Below are 20,117 nucleotides of genomic sequence, written 5' to 3'. Positions count from 1 at the left end.
TCGTTAATTGCAGATATAAGCTGTTTTTCAGTATATTGCTTCATTGGAAAATGGAGAATTAAAATCAGAAAAAAGTAAATCCAAAAGTGACAGATTCATCGAGATATTTATAATAGAAGTTGGAGGATAAAAATAAAAGTGTTGTTATTTTTGGGTGCCGAACAGGGGGGGTGCCGAACAGGGGGTACGCAACGTTAAGCCTTGTTTGCCACGTCACTCTTCCTCCGTCTATTGTACCAAAAACAAACTGTCGTTTGACTGGGCAGATATTCACCCGCCAAACAGTTCGTGTTATTCAAATGTCGGTGTGTACATTACTACGAGGTAGAATTAAGCATATCATCACGAGCTAGGGAAACAACGAAACAGAACGAACATGGTGTCACGGTACCCTTTTTTTCCCCGAATAAGCTTTTGGTAATGACTTGCGACACCTTCCTCATATTTTCATGGGTGGGTCCGGATGTGACATTGAATTTGCCTCGATGTTGTTTTGCTCCTGTTCCAGCCATCCTTGCACCGCGCAAGGAACTGGGGAATGGATATCTGACTTAGTCTCCGCATCCTTCGCCCTGCAGCCGCGGGGGAATCGTTGTCAGCCAAGGTGAGCCAGACAATCATCCAAGGTTCTTGCCTATCAACTAATCACGCACTTGCCCCTCATCTTTGCATGGCATCCAAACCCTATAAGATGACAGGCGGGCAGACCGGTAAGAGTCCTCTTGAGTCGTGCAGCCATTCGCAGCACTTGTGACGACTTCCGTGTGGGTTCGAATGGTTGGAAAAGGGAAACAACCAAGAAAGGATATTATTGCCGCACCCGAGTCATTACTTGCAGTGAGACATTCGGATTGGGTCCAGACCTCATTTGTATATGACCGAGTGGCATAAACGCGACGTCCGAGGTAAGTACCGGTCGCGCATGTGGAGGGGTGATGCTCATGTCGTACCCCGAAAATGTTTCCAGCCTCTGCCAATCGACGGTATGATCCTCGCCATGCCCAGTTTGGGACTTGGTTAGAGTTGGGGTTGTTTTGACTTGACTGGTCTTTGAGGGGTCTGATTATAGCCGTCTGGTCTTTGATATATGGCATCTTGGACCGCTGAGCCGTTCACTCCAGGCCTACGCTGGACTGCAACTCACTGAAAATTGCCCCTATCACCACTGAAGCATTCACGTATTTTCTCATAGAGTACACGCGCGGCCGTGTATCAAAACCTCCTACTGCCTCGGTGGCACAATCACTACAGCATACACAAACCACACTCAACTGCACGTCCCACAGTTTTTTTTTCTCCTTAATTTCTTCATTCCACAATGGCCGCCGCCGCTCCCACGCCTCGGTTCACCTTCACCGAGCGGGCTGAGGCGGGTAATCTGTCCGAACCAGAAATTCTCAACTCTGCCAATCCTGCCGGCGCAGAAATCCCCAACGAGTCCGACGTCGTCGTCGCTGGCGGCGGCATCCATGGCCTCATCTATGCCATCCACGCCGCTCGGCACAACCCTGGGAATGTCAAGATCTCGGTGGTTGAGAAGGGCACCAAACCCGGCTACAAGATTGGCGAGAGCACACTGCCGCTTTTTGCCATGTGGTGCAAGATGAACGGCCTGACGGCCGAGCACCTCCTGCGAATCTTTGGCGTCAAAGACGGCCTCTGCTTCTACTTTTTAGACCGCAACGACCCCGCCAGGTGCACCGACTTTCTCATCAACGGCACGCCGGGTCTCTATCTTAGCGGCTACCAGCTGGAGCGCCCCATAAGCGAGCTGCTCTTCACACTCATGGCCCAGCGCAGCGGTGTCAACGTCTACCACGGCAAGACCGTTGACTTTGGTGGGTCCAAGGTCCAAGGCGGCTTGGGGAACAGCAGCATCAAGGTGGGCCAGTCCAAAGGTCTCGGCGACAAGGTCGTCGACGTCAACAGCTCGCTCCTCATTGATGCAACGGGCCGCTTCCGCCAATATGCTTCAAAAAAGGCCCCTCTCCACCGGTTTGAGGGTTTCAACACGGACGCATTCTGGGGATACTTTACCTATCCCGAAGACGAGAGCAAGATTCCGTTCCGTCTCTACGAGGGCTGCCACACAAATCACCTCTGCTTCCCCGAGGGCTGGTTCTGGGTCATCCGCATCCTCTCGTGGCAGGGCAACCCCACGGCCAAGCTGATGGACATGTTGACGTACCTGCTCGACTGCGCCGACGCCGGCGTGCCGGGCGACCAGATCCCCAGCACGGACGAGCTGGCCAAGATGTTTGGGCTCAAGTACCGCTGGGTCACCAGCATCGGCGTCGCGGCGCGCAACGACGTCAAGTACCCCGAGGACCTGTCGTCGTACGGCTCCACCGAGGCGGAGCAGAAATTCTACTACTTTGTGCGCAAGTACCCGCTCATCAACGAGTTCATGACCCACTTCACCCTCATCGAGGACCTGTACGGGCCCAAGACCACCTGGTTCGTCCGCAAGACCCTCACGTACCAGTCCCCCGTCGTGTCGGGCGACGGCTGGCTCGCCATCGGCGACGCCTGCGGCTTCACGAACCCGCTGCTGTCGCCGGGCATCAACGCCAACATGTCGACGTCCACCTACGCCGCCGAGCTCACCCACGCGGCGTTCGACGCGGCGCGCCAGGCCACGGATCCCTCCGCCGCCGAGCAGTCGATCCGCCAGACGTTTGCGCCCTACGACGGCTTCACCCGGGAGCTGATCCCGGCGCTGGACAAGATGAACCGCTTCCAGTACGTGTGCTTCCGCGACCCCCGGCTGGGCCCGCAGGTGTCGTGCATATGGCAGAACCTGGCCAGCGTGCTCGCGGGCTACGGCTCGATGCAGGGCAGGTTCACGCTCACGCGCGACACGTTCCTCCGCTACGCCACCAACTGGAGGTGGGGGTCCAAGGTGCCCGAGTGGGACAGGGTCGCCGACAACACCATCCGGCTGCTCGGGCCCATCCCGCTGGACGAGGAGGTGCCCGACGCCACGGTGCGCGAGGTCATTGACTTTTGCAACGGGGTCAAGAACGAGGTCATCGCGTCGCGCGAGCTCAACGTCCGCTGGTCTGGCATGTTCCGCTGCTACGACGCCCAGCTGCAGTATCGAGAGGACAAGGTCGACAACGACGGCTTCATGTGCCAGTGCTCCCAGTGCTCGTCTTGGCTTGTTAGGCGTCCGGACTGGAGGAGGTGTTTCTCTTGCGGCATGGAGCGGAGCGAACAAGAGTCCATCGTGCTGTGGAACCCTCCTGTGGCAGCTTGAGGGCTTACGTGTCCGTCTTGCAGGTAATGCCTACCCATGTTATTAGATGTTTGGTTCAATACCTGGCTTTTTCTGCATTACAAATCCCAACGAATCATAAACAGACTTTTTTTACGGGGCTTGTAATGCCTCGCGTCGTAGTACTTCTTAGCGAAACCTTGACCAAAATATCTTGTACCACTCCACATGATCGGTAGTAGTAGTAGTAGTAGTAGTAGTATTATTTAACGCCGGGCTCGGCCCGGCTTGTTAGCCGGCCGTTAGCAACCTCCCGAGGGGTATCTCGGCGCGCGTTCTATCTTCTTTATTTACACAGGGGGAAAACAAGGAGGGCAGAGGCGGATCGTGCCTGACCGGGTTCGGGCCCGGTCCTGCTTAGGGGGTTAGTTCACTGACGCGACCCCGTGCCTAAGGTGCACGGAGGGTTCGTCTGACGGCTTGTGCCGTGAAGTGTGGGTGAAAAGGCAGTAAGTCTATTCCTCGTCAGAGTTCGAGTCGTTTACGATCGGTGTCCCTAGGCGTAAAGTGCGTTCGTGGCGCGCGGGGCGCTGGCGGGCCGCTCTGGGGCGGGCGCTGAAGTAGTTGGTGGCTATCGAAAACGCCTCAAAGCTTTTCGGTTGCCCGAAGCTTGTCTGGAAGAATTTCCAGCGTTGGGCGCGATTTGGCGGCCCGGCCGGCCGGTCGTTATTAGGCCACGGCCAGTTTCTCCACACCGCCCGCGAATAGCGGCAGTGCACCGGGTGCTCAGGGGAGGTCCGCTTCCAGCACCAGGCACACGAGGTGTTTGCATCCTGGTGGTTGAAACGGTCATGGTAGGCCTTGAAATCGCCGTGGCCGGTCCTCATGGCCAAATAATGGCCCAGTAGGGGTCTTGGCAAACGCAGTTCCTCGGGCTCCTTTCTCGGTGTGTATTGGAATTTCCATTCCCTATATGCGGGGGACCGTTCACAGAGTTCTTTACGCCACCAGTCCTTCTCTATATTCGAAAGAATGGCTCTGAGGACCGTGCCGGCACCGCTATACGTGGTTTGCTGAGCCCTCGGGTCTGGGTCCGGCGGTCCGGCGGAGCCGGCCTTGGCCAGCTCGTCAGCCCGGTCGTTTCCCGGGATTCCCTGGTGCCCAGGGCACCAACGGACCCGAACCTCGGTACCTTGTTTTCGGAGTAGATCGACAAGGTTATGGAACTCCAGAAAGGCCCATTGGGACGAACGCGGCGCGTCGCCTCTAAGACCCCAAATAACCGAGGTGCTGTCCACACAAATCCAGATCCGGGCGCCTGGCTGGGCCTTGGCTGCCGCCTGTAGCCCTTTTAGGGCGCCAATCGCCTCGGCGTCGAAAACGTGGCTTTCCGGCGTAATAGATGCGGAGCCTGCGGCAAATTCCAGGCCCGCCCTAAAAGCGGCCCATCCGTACCCTATTTGGACGCAGTTGTTTTCGTGTTTTTCCGAACCATCCGTATATACCACGATATCGTCAGGTGATACCATGTCCAGCCATTCGATAAAGCGGCGGGCCGCTTCCTCTTTCGGGACTCCTCCGGTGGGGTCAGTGCGAGAATCCGGGGCATTGCGAGGTGCGCGCAACTCTAGTCTCCGGATCCGCGGGAGAAGTTGTGCAGCCGTTTGCAGGGTCGTGGCCGAATGGCCCGAGTTGCGGGCACGAGGTGTTTCACGCAGGCGGCTGACAAGGGGGTGCCCCTTGTCCGCGAGCCTTAGTCGGGCGCCGTATTTCAGGCGGGTGTAGGCCAGCGCGACGCGGGCCGAGGGTAGTCCTGCGTCCCTGAGAACAGTGGACGAGGGGGTGGTTTTATACGCCGGGAGGATTGCCCGTGCCGCTAAAACCAGCGGTTTGTTCAATGCTTTGAGGAGTCCTCTTTGCTTGTGCGCTGGGTTGTACCATGCCTCGGCTGCGTAGGTGGCCGAGGAACCCACGCATGCCACCGCTGCCTTGCGAAGTGCAGCCGCAGGCGGTCCGTATCTTACTGCCCCAAAGCTCTTGAGGTGGGCAGCGACCGCCATTGCTTTGGCAGCCCTTTCGGCCACGTGGCGGCGCCCGTCTAACCGTCGGCTGAACCAAAAACCAAGCCAACGCATGCCCGGGTAGCGCTCGGCCCCGGAGGCGCTTTGTCCGCGTCGACCGCCCGGTAGTTGGACCGGGGTAACCGTTCTACCATTAATCCGGATTTCCGGGTTGCGACCGTGCCTTTTCTTAGTAATATGGATCACCTCTGTCTTTTCCGCTGCAAAATGGATCTTCTCTTCCGCCGCAATTTCGTGCATATCCCGGAGTTTATCTTCCAGCCAACGTACGTTTTCCTCCAACGAGGGTGACGATTTCCATGTAAGCACGTCGTCTGCGTATGCCAACCGCCACTTCGTACCGTTTTTGACGAGATACGCCAAATATAGCATATATAGGATTGGGGAAAGGGGAGACCCTTGCGGGGTGCCGCACCCAAACCGCCTAAAGCCCGTGGTCGTACCCTCCAGCCGGACTCGGGCCTGGCGGTCGTTTAAAAAGTTAATCACGAACCTGAGGAGCATTTTACTAAACCCAAGGCTCCGCATTTTCCGTATTAATCGCCCATGGAGGAGGGCGTCGAAGGCGCCTTGGACGTCGCATGCGACAAGGGTAACTTCCTCCCCGCGAGCTAAAGCCTGCTCGATATCGTGGGCGAGGGCACAAACCAAATCCGTCGCCGATCGCTTGGGTAGGGCACCGCCGTGGGTGCAGCTAAGGAGCCCGTTGTCGTGTATGGCCCAAGCTATCCGGCGTGCAACGAGCCTCTCGAGGCCTTTTCCGATGCAGGAAAGGAGGGCTATAGGCCGCCAGGATCGAACGCTGCTCCGGTCTTTCTTCCCCGTTTTCGGTAGCATCGCGACTTCGGCCTTCTTCCAAGGCGCTGGGAAATGTCCGAGTTCCAGGCAACGTTGGTAGAGCCTGCGCACCGGCTCGGCCAACGAAGCCCATCCGGCTTTTAGTAGCCGGACGGTTATTCCGTCGATGCCCGGGGACGTGCTCGTAACCCCAATGCAGGAGCGCTCCGCCTCTTCCGCACTAACCTGGGTGTCCCAAGGGATTTTAGCCTCGTCCGGCGACCAGGCCTCCAAGGGGTCTCCCTGCAGGTCATCCTCCGCCGAAAATCGGCCAAGCACCTCCCGTTGCAGTGCTTCCGCTTTTGCTAAAGGCTCGCTCACTTGCTCGCCGTTAATAACCAGCGGCGGGGACCGGAGGCGTGGTCCGGCTCCCAGCCAGCCCACCATGTTCCACAAATCCTTATCGTCGCGCAGTTGGTCGATCCGGTGCCTCCAGTACTCCCGCTTCGCGGCCCGCACCCCTTTCGTATAGGCTTTTTCCTCGGCAGAGGCGTCTGCCCTATTTACAGCGCTCCGTTTAACCCGCTGGAATTCGGACCAGAGCCGCTGGCAGTTTTCGGTCCACCAGGGAGCCGAGCTGTCCCTTTTTCCCGCCGGCGTACCCACGACCCACGTCACTTGCTCCCATAAAGTTGTAAATTCAGCTACCCACGCGTCCAATGCGTAGCCATCGGCCGCGGATCCCGGGTCCGGCATGTCTTGCATGCCAAAAGCAAGTAGCTCCGCGAACTTTGGTAACCGGTCGTCCCTAACCGAAACGTTGATCGCCTCCGGGCGGGGGGCGCCGCGCGTCCGCAGCGTGGTATAAAGAGATTCGTGGTCGGAGCCTGTGTAAAGACTGCTGTCAACCACAGTTATTGTGCTGGGGAGGTTGGAAAAGACCATATCCAGTAAACCCCCGTCGCGGTGGGTGGGCACGCCGATATTTCCTGTAAAACTCATCCCCTGGGCTTGCGCCCATGCCGTCAGTTGGTCCCCTCCGCGTGCGTTTGCGCGGCCCGGCTGGTATGCAGCAGCCGCTACGTTAAAATCGCCGCCTAGCACCGTGGGTCCATTTGGCACGGTATTGCATACCATTTCCAGCGCGGCTTCAGTGCCCGGAGCCCTATATACGTTAACAAATAGTATTCCGTTAATTTCGAGCCAGAGTACGTCCCGTGTATTTTGGCCCTGCGGTAGCCGTCGTTGTGCGGCCCTTAGGGCTGCCCCCTTCTTGACGTAGGTGAGCACCCGGGGCCGGAGCCCAGTCATGGCTTCGTAAGTGTTGGCGTGCCATTCGTCCACTGGCGCAAAAACATCATAGCCCGGGTGCGTTTGTGTAGTCGTATTTAGCCCGCACCATGGCTCTTGAACGTTAACCAGGTCCACCTTTCTCTGGTGGCACAACTCCAATAGGCTCAGATGCACACCCATCCTTTTACCTACGTTGGCCCAAACTACGTCGAGGCATTCCCGCTGCATATTGCCGAGCGAGTATTTCGTCATATTAATCGACGGGTTGCTTCCAAGTCTATCCCATCAGCGGGGCAAGGTTCGGCAGCCGCTGCGTCCTCCTCCATTTCGGCTGCCCAAACGATTTCGTCGTGCACGCGTTCCTGTTCAACCTGCAGGAAGTTACGGATGTCCGCCCCTGCCGCCTCGCATGGCCGCGCTCTTTTGTTTGAAATGCTCGATCGGGAGCTCGAGGTTTGCGAATGCTGCGATGAGGTGCTTAGGACCGGGATTGCAGGTGCTGGCTCTCGGCGGGCCGTTTCGGCCCGGTCGTTGATAATCGCGGCACGGTTGGCACGTCCGATTCTGCGAATCCCCTTAAGTTTACGCTGTGAAGGTCGTTCAAGCTTCCCATTTACCACCAAAGGTCGGGCAGGGCAATTCTCATGTCCGGATGGGAAATGGCCGTGGCAATTAACGCATTTGGGGGCTGCCTTGCACGGCTCTTCCTCTGTCGCATGTTTTGCTTCACCACATATGCCGCAACGCGCTTGCCGTACGCAGCGACGTATTTCGCAATATCCCTGGCAACCGTCGTGGTGGTGTGTAATTTTGCGTGATTTTTCAACCTTCCGCGCACGTCTCGACACTCCAAAAAGCTGAAAGGGCTTTACGGGTTGAAGGAAGGACACTATCCACGTGCCCTCAGCCGTATGTGGGTCGTAACCATGTTTGGAAATATGCCAGTTGACTGGCTGCTGGCCTGCTGCCACGGTAATCTCCTCCTGGATTACCTCATGTACGTCCTTTCTTCCGTCCAGGCAATTGAGCGTTCGGGGCACTCCAGAGACGGCGTATGTGTGCCAGGTTGTCGGGACAGTGACTTCCCGCGCGTCCAATGCGTCCATAATGGCCTTGACCGCGCTGGGGTTGAGGAGTTTTTGCCGTGTTTCCTCAGAGGCCACCGTAACACCCCAGCCCGTGGGGGTACGCTTGGCGTTTGGGATTTCACTGTGTGGCACCGAGACCAATTCGGCCAGTTTGGTCGTTACCGCGTATGGCTCCCTCGTCACCATCCGCAATTTGTCATTTACGCGGATCAGGATGCGGTTGGACGGCTGTTCTGTCAAACGTTTCGGGGCTTGGGAGCGGTCCCGGCCCGATTGGGAGGGAGTTGCGGAGCTGTCAGGTGCATTGCCGGGCGTCGTACGTATCGGGTACGAGCGCGTGGCCGGGGTTAAAATTCGCGTTGGGGCCGCCGCTGGTGGCGTGGCGGCTCGCTCGGCCCATGTGACCGATTTGTTAGTGGGCGTGCCTCTGCCTTTAGAGGCCGACGACGCCGTGCCCGTCCTCGTAATTAAAATGCTGCGCCTTTCGCTGGAACTGGTCGGCGAACGCGACGGGGAGCGTGAACGCTCTTTTTCAGGGAGGGTGCGACTGAGGAACCAGCCGCTGATCACGTCGTCAAGTTCAAGAACAATTCTCCTAAGCGCGGCGTCCTCCGGGGCCTGTAAACTTTCGAGCTTGGCTGCAAAGACCTCTTCGAGCCAGCTGCCGACTGTTTCCACGTTTTCCAACTCCTGCTGCAGTGTTTTGATGGCCAGGGCCGGGAGGCTGGAGTACCTTCCGCGGCCAGCCGGCTGAGGCGCGTTAGCGGTGCGCGTGTCGAGAGATACGTGTCCCGACTCGGCCTGGCCCTGCGGCAAAGCCTGCGGCGTGCTCTGCGGGCGCGCGCGGCGGTTTGAGACCTCTGGTGAGGCCATGACGACCAGCGCCCGGAGGGCGAAAATTCTTCAGCTGTTAAGCTTATTGGTGTGTTTGGGTGTGAATCGCTAACAAAGGTGGGTCTGACCCATGAATGGTGGAGGATGCTTGGATTAGTTTAGGGTGTGGCTATTTTACAACAAGGGTTTATTAAATTACAATCATGCGGGCCCTATTGCAGTGCGTTTACTGTTGCGATACAAAACGACTACCATTCGTGAAACCACATGTGTTATTTATTCAAATCCGTACAAAAGGCGCACGCCTAAATTAATACGAAACTTCTTGCAATCACAACATATATAAAATCGACGTATAAAAACACTGCGTTTTGCAATAATAAAAAACCCGGCGTTTGATCTATCTGTATCACGTATATATCGGATTATAATGTCGGAAATTTTAGTGGTTAAATTTCACGGTTATTGAATATTCTGTATTGTAAGAGAAACCGTATTGTGAAGGGTACCTCTATAGTTGGGATTAAGCAATTAATTGATGTGATATAACCACACCCACAATTTATAATTTACGAGAAGTTGAACCTAGTAACCACTTGGGCTTTTGTCTCTACGCTTCTTGTGCTCAACGTCCTGCAGTTTTATTCTTCATTCTTCAGAGTTGTTTCAGCAGTTTTTGTTCACCCGTCCCTTCGGATGATTGATGAGCCCTTAGGTTGCGGGGCGGATGTTGATGCGGATTTAGTGCTTAGGATGGCTGATTCTGAAACTTTATACCCATACTTCCATGAATTAGCGACAAAGTTCAGGCAAAGATAAGAACGTAGCCATGTGGACGTTCAATACACACCCGGAACATTTAACGTGCCGCGCAAAGTCCTGCCCTCGTGTTTGGAACAACTGGTTAATGAGTGGATTTATCAGAAAACGCTGTTGTCTTTCCAATACTGGCCTGCACGACGTCTTTTTGTTTTGAAGAATTCTTCAGCTCCACAGCGGAATAGGTTCTTCGCACCATTCAAACAAGCACCTTTGCGAATGGCGACACGCAACTCGACCGCCTTGCCTGGCTTGTATTTGAGTCTCAACTCCCCGATGGCTCTCTAATGTTTGCCCAAGATGCTGGCTACCCACGCATCCGTCGCATCCTCGTTTTTTCCCCCAGGCAACATCATCTTTGTTTTTTTGGCGCATCAATCTGGTCTTAGGCTGCGCAGACATCAGGCCATGCGGTTGATGGGCAAAGTACAAAGTAATCAAAATAATGGATCGCTTAGGGGTGCAGAGCAACTCTCTCCCGTACACAAAATTTTCAGTATGGGCGCACGGACCATGCTGTTAACGTTTGCGCGGGACTTCCGCCTGTAGCCCTAACAGGCGCGCACACACGAAAAACTCTTCAACCTGTCGCCCTAAGCACCGTCACTACACGGAACGCCTTTCCTCGCAACACCCATGTATAATCGACAGATCTCCCCTTTGACGAGTTTTCCACTGATCGCGGTGAAGGAAGAGTCCGATCGGCGGTTCGGCGCGCCACCCGCATAGAGGCGCACAAGACAAGGCCCAATCTCGCGATGCGAGCCAGCGTGGCACAAAAAAAACTTTGCCAGCCGGAAAGGCAGGCGTCCTTCCCCGGAAGGCTAGACAATACGGTTTAAAAGAAAGGGAAATTAGGCTGAGAACCACCCGACGGTTCTTCGAATCGACAGGGCACCCTCTCACCCCCTCACACCTTCTGGGATTGCCTGCAGCGAGGAGGTAGTGCCGTTACGGGGGTTGGTTAGTTGTACGTGGACCGGAAGCACTGTGCCGGCGCGGCAGTCTCCAAAGGGTCCCGACAGCAAGACGTGGTCGGCCCATTGCTGGAGACGGCTTTGGGTAACGGGAAGCAAGAAACGTGGGCACGGCCTTGGTTCGCACCCTTGGTACACCCCGTGGACGGTGGGCCGTGGTGGAATAGTGTGACTGAGGCGCCCCATGCTTCTCACTCGCACTGGGAATCTGCGCCGGGTCTGGAGGACGGGAAGAACTCGATTGCATTCATGTCCACATTGTGGCGCTGGGCTAGCCCAGGAACCAACGGGGGACTAAGCTGTGGATGGACATGTACGGGGTGTCGCCGGCTTTTCGAAGCTTTCTACTCGCACTAGGGACGTACACCGGGGCAGATGATGTCGTCGGCATGTTAGGCGGAAGAGACGCTATTTTAGCCGGAGAGGACGGATGCGCGCGTCGGTCTACCAAGAGGCCTTTTTGTGGATGCGGTAGGCTTAAGGTGCAAACCTTGTATTTACGTGGCAGGCTGGGTATCCAGCGACTAGGAGGGCTCTAGCTGGCCTGTCCGTTAGAGGGTCTGGTCCAACCCTGTGACTATAGTTTACTGTAGGAAATGCAAGGATGAGGACCGGCCACGGCGATTTCAAGGCCTACCATGACCGTTTCAACCACCAGGATGCAAACACCTCGTGTGCCTGGTGCTGGAAGCGGACCTCCCCTGAGCACCCGGTGCACTGCCGCTATTCGCGGGCGGTGTGGAGAAACTGGCCGTGGCCTAATAACGACCGGCCGGCCGGGCCGCCAAATCGCGCCCAACGCTGGAAATTCTTCCAGACAAGCTTCGGGCAACCGAAAAGCTTTGAGGCGTTTTCGATAGCCACCAACTACTTCAGCGCCCGCCCCAGAGCGGCCCGCCAGCGCCCCGCGCGCCACGAACGCACTTTACGCCTAGGGACACCGATCGTAAACGACTCGAACTCTGACGAGGAATAGACTTACTGCCTTTTCACCCACACTTCACGGCACAAGCCGTCAGACGAACCCTCCGTGCACCTTAGGCACGGGGTCGCGTCAGTGAACTAACCCCCTAAGCAGGACCGGGCCCGAACCCGGTCAGGCACGATCCGCCTCTGCCCTCCTTGTTTTCCCCCTGTGTAAATAAAGAAGATAGAACGCGCGCCGAGATACCCCTCGGGAGGTTGCTAACGGCCGGCTAACAAGCCGGGCCGAGCCCGGCGTTAACTAATACTACTACTACTACTACTAGGGGTGCAGAGAAGATCGTACACATTCGAAAGGTTCGGTCGCACGCCTCAAAGACAGGCCGCAGCCCAGCTGCAACTTTGTACATTGTGGCGAGCTGTGGCGACGATCTGTGGTCAGGTCATCTCAATTTTGAAATGCCACATACTGCTTCTTCTCTATCAGCCTTGAGGGGCGGCGCATGAAGCGTGCTCGGCAGGGCTGGGTTAGTCTTTTCTCACCTTGGCCGACAACAAGGTTTTTTTTTTTGTGCCCCTGGCTTTGCGAGCTGAGCTTTGCTTGGAATCCGACAAGCGAGTAAAAGACGGTAGATATGCCAAAGTCCAAACTGTCTGGGTTTGCCGTCAAATTTTGCCTCGTACAACACTAAGCTATGCCTGCTTTTGTGTAGCATGTTGAGCTCTCATCCTATATCCCAGTCAAGTTTTGTTCGAATTGTGGGCTGAGAATTTTATTGCGAGGGAGAAGATCGTATCTTGATGGTGCTTTAATAATCAGATCAGGAAATCAAACCACGATCTTACATGCTTGCCCAACAGAAAAAGTGGCGGTTGTAGACGCAAGAAGTAGTCATGTTCTTTTTGAGAGGGGCTACCTTATAAAAATAGAATCGATCGTAATAGTCTCCCTCGTCCTCCGACTGTTGCCATTCCCGTACCCAGCTACATGTAACAACCAATTGATCTATCAACGAGGTCATCTTGCCCAAAATCGCTTAGGCCTTGGTCATCTTGTCCCCGAGCACGACGGCAGGGTCGGCGGCGTCTTCCTCGGCCTTGTAGGCATCAGGCTGGCCCGCGGCCGGCTTCTGAACCTCGAAGATGTATCTCACAGTGTCAGACATGGGAATGCCGACACCCTCGACGGTGTGCCGTTTGGTCATCTTGTCCCCGAGCACAGCGGCGGGGTCGGCGGCATCTTCCTCGGCCTTGTAGGCATCAGGCTGGCCCGTGGCAGGCTTCTGAACCTCGAAGATGTATCTCACAGTGTCGGACATGGGAATTCCAACGCCCTGAACGGTGCCGCGCTTGTCGGCGGGCACGGGCGAGGCGAGGGCGAGGTTGACCAGGAAAGATGCGAGGATGATTGCCGACTTCATTTTGCAACGACTGGATGAATGTAGAGAAGAATACGGTTTTTTTTAGGGGTTTTGATGTGGAAAAAAAGGCTGGGTTGTTCGCTGGGTTGAAGGTGAGGAGTCCAAGGCTCGAGGATAGATAAACGAGGTCCCATGGTGCCACTTTATACCCAGATCATACGAGCGAGAGCCCGTCGAGGGCGTCCAATCTTTCCAAAATCTCAGTTCTTGATAGTAGTGCTCAACTTTCCGCGCAGCCGGCCTTCCGAGTCTGGGGGAGACTATACGCGGCGTGACCCCACGAAGCCATCCATGTTGGTGCCCAAACCACATGCAACATTGCCCATTGTCTGAATCTGCGCTTTCTTCCTGGCACTACACATGCATGTTTCTTTTTTTTTTTTTCTTTTTTTTTTTTTTTTTGCTAACTTCTCCCGACAACTTGCCGATGACCACCCTTGCTTAATTCCAGCAGCTGACATCAATCTCTTTTCATGCTACGGCGAATATCCGTACCTATTCCTGTGCAACTTTGGATTAAAGAACTTGGCAATTGGAACATGTCGACTTGGCATAGTGGATAAGATATCCATAGAATTGCGGCATGGAAGTTGATTGGTCCGGGCTTTAAAATGTCGGACGTGACATTTCAGCTGGTTATTGTAATTGGACCTGCCAAAAAGAATGTGCGAGGTTGCATTTTCAGAGCTTCAGAGTTACACCGCAGTGCAACGTCTCACACCTAAATGGCGGGATTTTACCGGGAAAAAAAGACTGTCTTCATACCTCAAACTCGCGTCATCTTGACCGCTTCAAGCTGAAAAAAAGCTTTTGCATTGGTCTGAGTGGATGCTATATGTCCTGAACTTTTTAACTTCCTAAATTGGAAGGAAATGGGGAATCCGCTGCCATGTTTACAGCTGAACAAAAAGACAGCCAAATTGGCGCTGCAGTGGTTCCACTTGCATATATCTTACATGCTTACATGCATAGCAGAGGCATAGTCCGAACCCGCCCCGCACACGAACAAAGATAGCGGGAGGGAATATTGCAGGCTGGTCACATTCTATCCGCGCATCTTATCCGGGGCCTGTCCGTTTATAGTAATTCGTTTTCTCCTACCTCTTTACTCGATCCGTCTTCTTCAGCAAGGGCCGCCACTGTATCCATCTCTACATTCCTGTCTCCAAAAGTGCCTTTCTCTTCGGCGTTGACAGCTTTCTTTACAGCAGCCACTCCCCAATGGATTCCAAAAAAGCATCCTACCGGCCGCTCATGTCCTCAATCCAGGAGGACAAAGCAGACCGCAGCTCCTTCGCCGACGACAATACCCTGTCGGCGGCCGGCAGTGATGAAGGATATCAGTCACCCTCCTCATGGCGCCGCCACGTATCTAACCCGGTGATCCTTCTCTTGATGACGCTGTGCGTGCTCGTGATGGCTCTGATCGGCATCTCGCTCACTCGCAAGCCGACCGATAATCAGTGTGCCAGGCAGCTTTCAATGTGGTGTAAGTCTCTTGGAGATTTGGAGGCTTTCAAACACGCTAGGCTGACATTCCTTCCAGCACCCGCACTGGAAGCGGTTGAATATGTCACCTTTGACTTTGATGATGCTTTCAACTCGACAAGCAAGTACCGCGGGCCACCGACGCCCGAGGTCGAGGAGGCTTGGTTCAATCTGACGTACAGTATGCTTTGACCTTCTTTGGGTATCCGTTTTCCTTAGCTCCTCGGCTTTTCGATGACTCGTCTAGATGGCAAAGAAACTCACTCCTCCTTTCGCCAGAGCATGCGGTGGAGATACCCGAGGATAAAATCGCAGGCCTCAACCGCTCCGAGAAGGACCACCTAGCCCACGTCCCTGCTGACGTCGGAACGGGTTACGTTGCGCTCCTCGAAGTCTTTCATCAGCTACATTGCCTGGTCGGTAACCCCCTTGGTCCATTCCATTTTTGACCCTTTCCATATGCCAAAGCGGCTGACAGACAGAAATCACAAAAAAACATAAAAAAAAAACAAAAAACAGAACATGATCCGCATGTTCACCTGGTGGCAGGCTGGCAAGTACCCCGGGGTTCCCTCGGGACTGTACGAGGCGCCCGAGGACGCTTTCAGGAACCGGATGCACATCGACCACTGCCTCGAGTCCCTGCGCATTGCGCTCATGTGCTGGGGCGATGTGACGCCTTTGCTGGTCCGTCTCGATGGACAAGGTCACGATGGCCGTAGAGCAGACTTTGACACGCACCACAAGTGCCGCAACTGGGATAAGATAGAGTCGTGGATGGACGAGAACTGGACGGTGCGATGATAAGGAGTCTGGGAATAGTCACCATATGGATTGACTGGAAAGACAAAGGCGGGGCTTTAGTGGTGATTTGTTTAGACTAGTTTGTTGTTTGCTCGAGTTGACACTTTGTAGCCTAAATCGAACAGACCTAAAAGGAAGCCACAAAGAGGTCCAAAGACTACCTAATTTTAGTTTGCCGAGTGATTAGAGTGGGATTCTCGTCTTATGTTTGTCACAGGAAATTGAACTTCTGATACCTTGACAAAATTCAACCGTTCACTGGGCGAGATCCTCGAGCAATGGATTAGTCAATATCAACTTCGGATACAATTTCATGCGTGTTTTACTAGCTTCCTTGCGCCTGCCGTGACATAAATTCCACAAAAGCTAACACCAGTGTTGCTGTTCACTAAATTTTGCAGGGGTCTAGGCCCGCGCCGCCCGCTCCGCAGTTTATCCAGTCCCGCTCCTTCTGCTTATTGAATCTTACCCACGTCCGACTTTTCAGCTGGGTATAAACATGATGCTAGGCTGTTTCTGGCTTGTCCTGCATGCAACCCTTCTCTTCCGCGCTTGGTTCGGTTCCTTCCCCCCCTCAAAAACTTCCAGCTCGCGATGTTCACCAGCACTGACCAAGATTTCGACCCGCAGACGACGCTCCATCACATCTGCGACCTCATATCGGTTTCCAACATTTGATTGGGTTTTTCATCAGAAGAGTGGGTATTATAACCGGCTTTTTGTGATGAATGGAAACGCTGCGTATGACAGCAGCAGTCATGGTGGACGTTGGCTTGTAACGTTACAACCTGTTTTAACGCTTGACGGGGAAATACCGGACGCGAGGTCTATGGTGCTGCAAATCCTCTATTGTGAGGTGCAATTCTGGGTCAAGGGGCTCCGGGTCGCTGAGATCATCGCACTCAGCTCCCCCTCTTTACCTTGCGACCTTGTCCAGCATTCTTGAGCTTGCTCTTCTTTGCTCTTTTTTCCACAGACTTGTGTGCACATTCACCTGCCATGCCATTTCGAAGCACGCTGAGCAACCTCGGATATTCAGGTCATATCATTCTGGCTGGCTGGTTGGCTTACGACGGCGTCATGTTCTGGAAGAGACAGACGAGCTTCAACCAAGAATATGCTGCCATCCAAGATATGGACAGCGTGGGATCGCATTCTTCCGCCAATCCGCCGCTAGAGCAGCCTAGCCATCACTGGGGCTGTGGCCGAGTTATGCTGGGTTTCGCTTGGCAGGTGATGCTCTGCACCGCCATGTTCTTGGCCGGCTCCGTCATCACGGCCGCGATACTACCACGACAGCATCAGTTTCACCGGCCCGGAACTGCGCTGTCGACCGACCGTCAATGTGCCGCGCAGCTGGGCGTATATTGTAAAAACTCCCAGTGTTCATTTTCCTGTTTCGACCAACAAAATTTCAACAATGTTCTTGTCTGGATGATGCTGACTCGGGTTGCGGCATATTAAGCTCCGCTTTTGGAAGTGGTCGAGTATGAAGAGCGCAACTGGACAGATCCAGCTGCCGGAGCAGTCTCGGGCTACGTCGGCCGCCCGACCAGGGAGATGGAGAGGAAGTGGGACGCCATTTCCAACGGTGGGTTTATGCGATTCTCACCCTCTATCCACCAAAGCAGAGGAAAGGCAGCAAAAGCAGTGTTGACATGACATGACCACAAACAACAGTCCCGGCCATCGTGATCCCCTTCGAGAAACTCCCCCTGCTCAACCGCACCGAAGACCCCAGCCGGCACGGCTCACGCTTCGTGACCGCGCGCGCCGGGGTCCCGCACCCCTCGTCGCCGGGCGGCTACGTCGGCGTGACCGAGGTCTTCCACCACCTGCACTGCCTCAACGTGCTGCGCCAGCACGTCTGGAGGGACGCGTACGCCCCGGCGGGCGCCCACGGGGAGGCCGAAGAGGACGAGCGGCCGCCGCTGCCTGCGACGTTGCGGCGCGAGGCGCGGGCGCACGCGGACCATTGCGTCGACACGCTGCGCCAGGCCCTCATGTGCACCGCAGACGTGACGCCGTACCTGATATACGCCGGCGGGGACGGGTCGGATTGGCCGCCCAAGGACTCGCGGGAGGACTTTGAGGGCCTACATAAATGTCGCAGATTTGAGCCGCTGCTCAAATACGTGTGGGACAACGGGATTGTGGTGAGGCCGCAGTGATGGTGGTAGAATGGAGGAACGTAAACAAGTAGCTCCTGTGGCTTCAGGGCGTTGCAGGTTGTTTAAATCGACATGACACACAACAAGAGCCACGTTTAGTCGCCGACCCAACCCACCGAGGCAGTAATAATCATTGACCCTTTAGCAATGCCGCGTCAGGGATCAAAAAAAAAAAAAGACAAAAAAAAGGCTTCACTTTTTTATTCCTACCGACTCACTACTTCCTGTCGTTGATCCCAATTCCCTAGCACTATTGTAGCGCCACAAGTTTTCGATCTCAGCTATGAACGCGAGAGCGACTGGAAAAGTTGAACCCACTATTCCCAAAAGCTCCATAATTTGCTTTTTTTGCGATGTCTTCCGGGCCCTTGCGCTAGCAACCCGAAGTGGAAACAAGAGCAGCAGCGAAGAGATACTCGTGCCGGCGAGTCGTTGGCTCGAATCGAGAATGAAGGCGACGTGTTGTTGAATCTGGTCTTCGCTCAGCGTAGCAACAGGTAACTGCAAGCTCTGCCAGTAGTATATCTCGTAGTCAAACACCCCTGAGAGGTAGATGCTGGTGGCAGAGAAGCACGTCTCTGCCAGGAGCTGAGTCTCATGCTTATGCTCCGTATTCCAAGTGGCTGATGAGACTTGCGAGGTTGCCGGACATCTGAAGACGTTTGAGGTGTGATGGCTCGATGCCCAGGCGTGAAGTTGACCTCGGAGCTCGTAGCCGCGTTGAGAAATGGCTTGGGCTTGTTCAATAATAATGTCAACCGGACCCGAGCGCTGAAAGAATTCGATCAAGTTCGCCGCCCTACGATGGGTTAGAAATATTCCACCGTGGAAAATGGCATGATATGACATACTTGACACGCAATGAAGCGCACATGACCACAATGTCGAGCAGAGCATCCAGCACTTTCTGTGAACTGCACAGCGAGTACGCTCGGAGAGATGCGGACAGAGCCATCCATTTCTCGTCGGCAAGAAAAGTTGGCTGATTGAAGACGACTGCCCTGCAAACCTCGAATATCTTGGATTCCGTAAAAAATCGCATGCAGGGGCCAGAGATGCACGCCGAGGGGCCGCTAGCTCTCAGAGCCTTCGATGTGCCGTGGATAAGGTGTTGCAGCCACCCGTTGCCAGTTGAATCATTCATAAGCTGCCCCGGTCAGCTTGAGAGTTCTTTCAAAGTAAGGTGGGACCACTCACTTCAAACAGACCAAGCAGCAGAGTAGACCAGAGGATTCCTACTCTCGACTCCGCGTCGTCGACCGTGTTGGCAAGCGCATCTCGAAGTCTGGAAATAGACTTGGCGTAAGATTGCAGCGCAAATTGACGGATCTCTTTCGATCTCGACGCCGCAGGCAGCGTCAAGGCTTGCATTGCACCCAGACACAGCACTGCATCCCGAAGGTGACTTTCAGGGTCGCCGCGTTTCACCAGCTCGGCAATATCTTCCCGAGGTGATACCAGACCAGTAAACTTGTTTTTCTGGAGGAAGGCGTCGAAGCAGGAGAGATAGAACGTTGTTTGGTCGGCACCCAGGGGTTTGGCGACGAGAGTGTCCGGAACAAGTGATTGCCCAACCCCCCTGTACGTGCCTATCGTTGAATGCTTCCCTCGGTCGACCAAGATGGCCCTCTCTTGTACCACGACACCATACTGGCAAGGATAACCACGCTTGACGCAGGCAGTACAAGGAAAATTACCCGAGCACTAATTAAATCGGGATACGCACGTCAGAATTCCATCTTTCAAGACTATTCAAAAATAATACAAGGCTGTAGTAGTACCTACCTTCAAGTGGCTCTTTGTACACGCGACGCATCTATGTCGGCGCTTGCGGCGATCAAAAGGGCCAAGGAACATGTTGCGGGGGTCGAATTCTAGGGTTCTGGCTGGTAAGCTCCCACAATGATCTGTACTCGCCTGCGTAATTATTAAGACCAGACGGGAGGAGCCTGGAGAGGCAGCGACACAAGGGGTGGGGGAGGGGCAGACAGTCAGTTCTGGCCAGCCCCACTACACCTGAGATGAAAAAGTCACGTGATGACTGTGAAGGGGAGTATGCCAAGGAGTATGCCATGAGGGTCGTCGGCTTACTAACCCGTCATGGCGCGATTCCAAAAGCGGCAGTCATTGGGCGATGCCAAGACATGGGCAACGAGCCCACAATTGTTCCACAAAAACTCCCTAAAGCAGTAATCAATGGGCGAGGCTAAGATGTGGACCACC

General features: G+C 54.8%; 5 protein-coding genes across 5 annotated transcripts; 3 read left to right on the top strand and 2 right to left on the bottom strand.

Annotated features, from left to right (window-relative positions):
- Positions 1-1,318: 1,318 nt before the first annotated feature.
- On the top strand, positions 1,319-3,259 carry MGG_10241 (uncharacterized protein; the record flags this gene model as incomplete). Its single annotated transcript, XM_016990500.1, has 1 exon — positions 1,319-3,259. The coding sequence occupies one exon, from the start codon at positions 1,319-1,321 to the stop codon at positions 3,257-3,259; it is 1,941 nt and encodes a 646-aa protein (XP_016846044.1).
- A 9,609-nt stretch (positions 3,260-12,868) lies between these two features.
- MGG_10244 (uncharacterized protein) lies at positions 12,869-13,515 on the bottom strand. The gene has a single exon (XM_016990501.1). It carries the CDS (start codon positions 13,429-13,431, stop codon positions 13,048-13,050), a length of 384 nt encoding a protein of 127 aa, XP_016846043.1. The 5' UTR covers positions 13,432-13,515; the 3' UTR covers positions 12,869-13,047.
- A 1,060-nt stretch (positions 13,516-14,575) lies between these two features.
- Positions 14,576-15,872, top strand: MGG_10245 (uncharacterized protein). Its single transcript, XM_016990502.1, has 4 exons — positions 14,576-14,920; positions 14,978-15,100; positions 15,199-15,335; positions 15,439-15,872. The coding sequence occupies exons 1-4, from the start codon at positions 14,653-14,655 to the stop codon at positions 15,721-15,723; spliced, it is 813 nt and encodes a 270-aa protein (XP_016846042.1). The 5' UTR covers positions 14,576-14,652; the 3' UTR covers positions 15,724-15,872.
- Positions 15,873-16,664: 792 nt separating this feature from the next.
- Positions 16,665-17,894, top strand: MGG_14184 (uncharacterized protein; the record flags this gene model as incomplete). The annotated part of the gene is made up of 3 exons (XM_016990543.1): positions 16,665-17,092; positions 17,189-17,314; positions 17,404-17,894. The coding sequence occupies exons 1-3, from the start codon at positions 16,723-16,725 to the stop codon at positions 17,892-17,894; spliced, it is 987 nt and encodes a 328-aa protein (XP_016846041.1). The 5' UTR covers positions 16,665-16,722.
- Positions 17,895-18,051: 157 nt separating this feature from the next.
- MGG_10246 (uncharacterized protein) lies at positions 18,052-19,823 on the bottom strand. The gene is made up of 4 exons (XM_016990503.1): positions 19,680-19,823; positions 19,092-19,598; positions 18,746-19,041; positions 18,052-18,693 (listed from the first exon to the last, which is right to left on the bottom strand). The coding sequence occupies exons 1-4, from the start codon at positions 19,749-19,751 to the stop codon at positions 18,087-18,089; spliced, it is 1,482 nt and encodes a 493-aa protein (XP_016846040.1). The 5' UTR covers positions 19,752-19,823; the 3' UTR covers positions 18,052-18,086.
- Between the last annotated feature and the right edge of the window lie 294 nt (positions 19,824-20,117).

The sequence above is a fragment of the Pyricularia oryzae genome (genome assembly GCF_000002495.2).
Source record: "Pyricularia oryzae 70-15 unplaced genomic scaffold supercont8.8_4, whole genome shotgun sequence".
Classification (NCBI taxonomy): Eukaryota; Fungi; Ascomycota; class Sordariomycetes; order Magnaporthales; family Pyriculariaceae; genus Pyricularia; species Pyricularia oryzae.
This window is presented reverse-complemented; position numbering and strand designations above follow the sequence as displayed.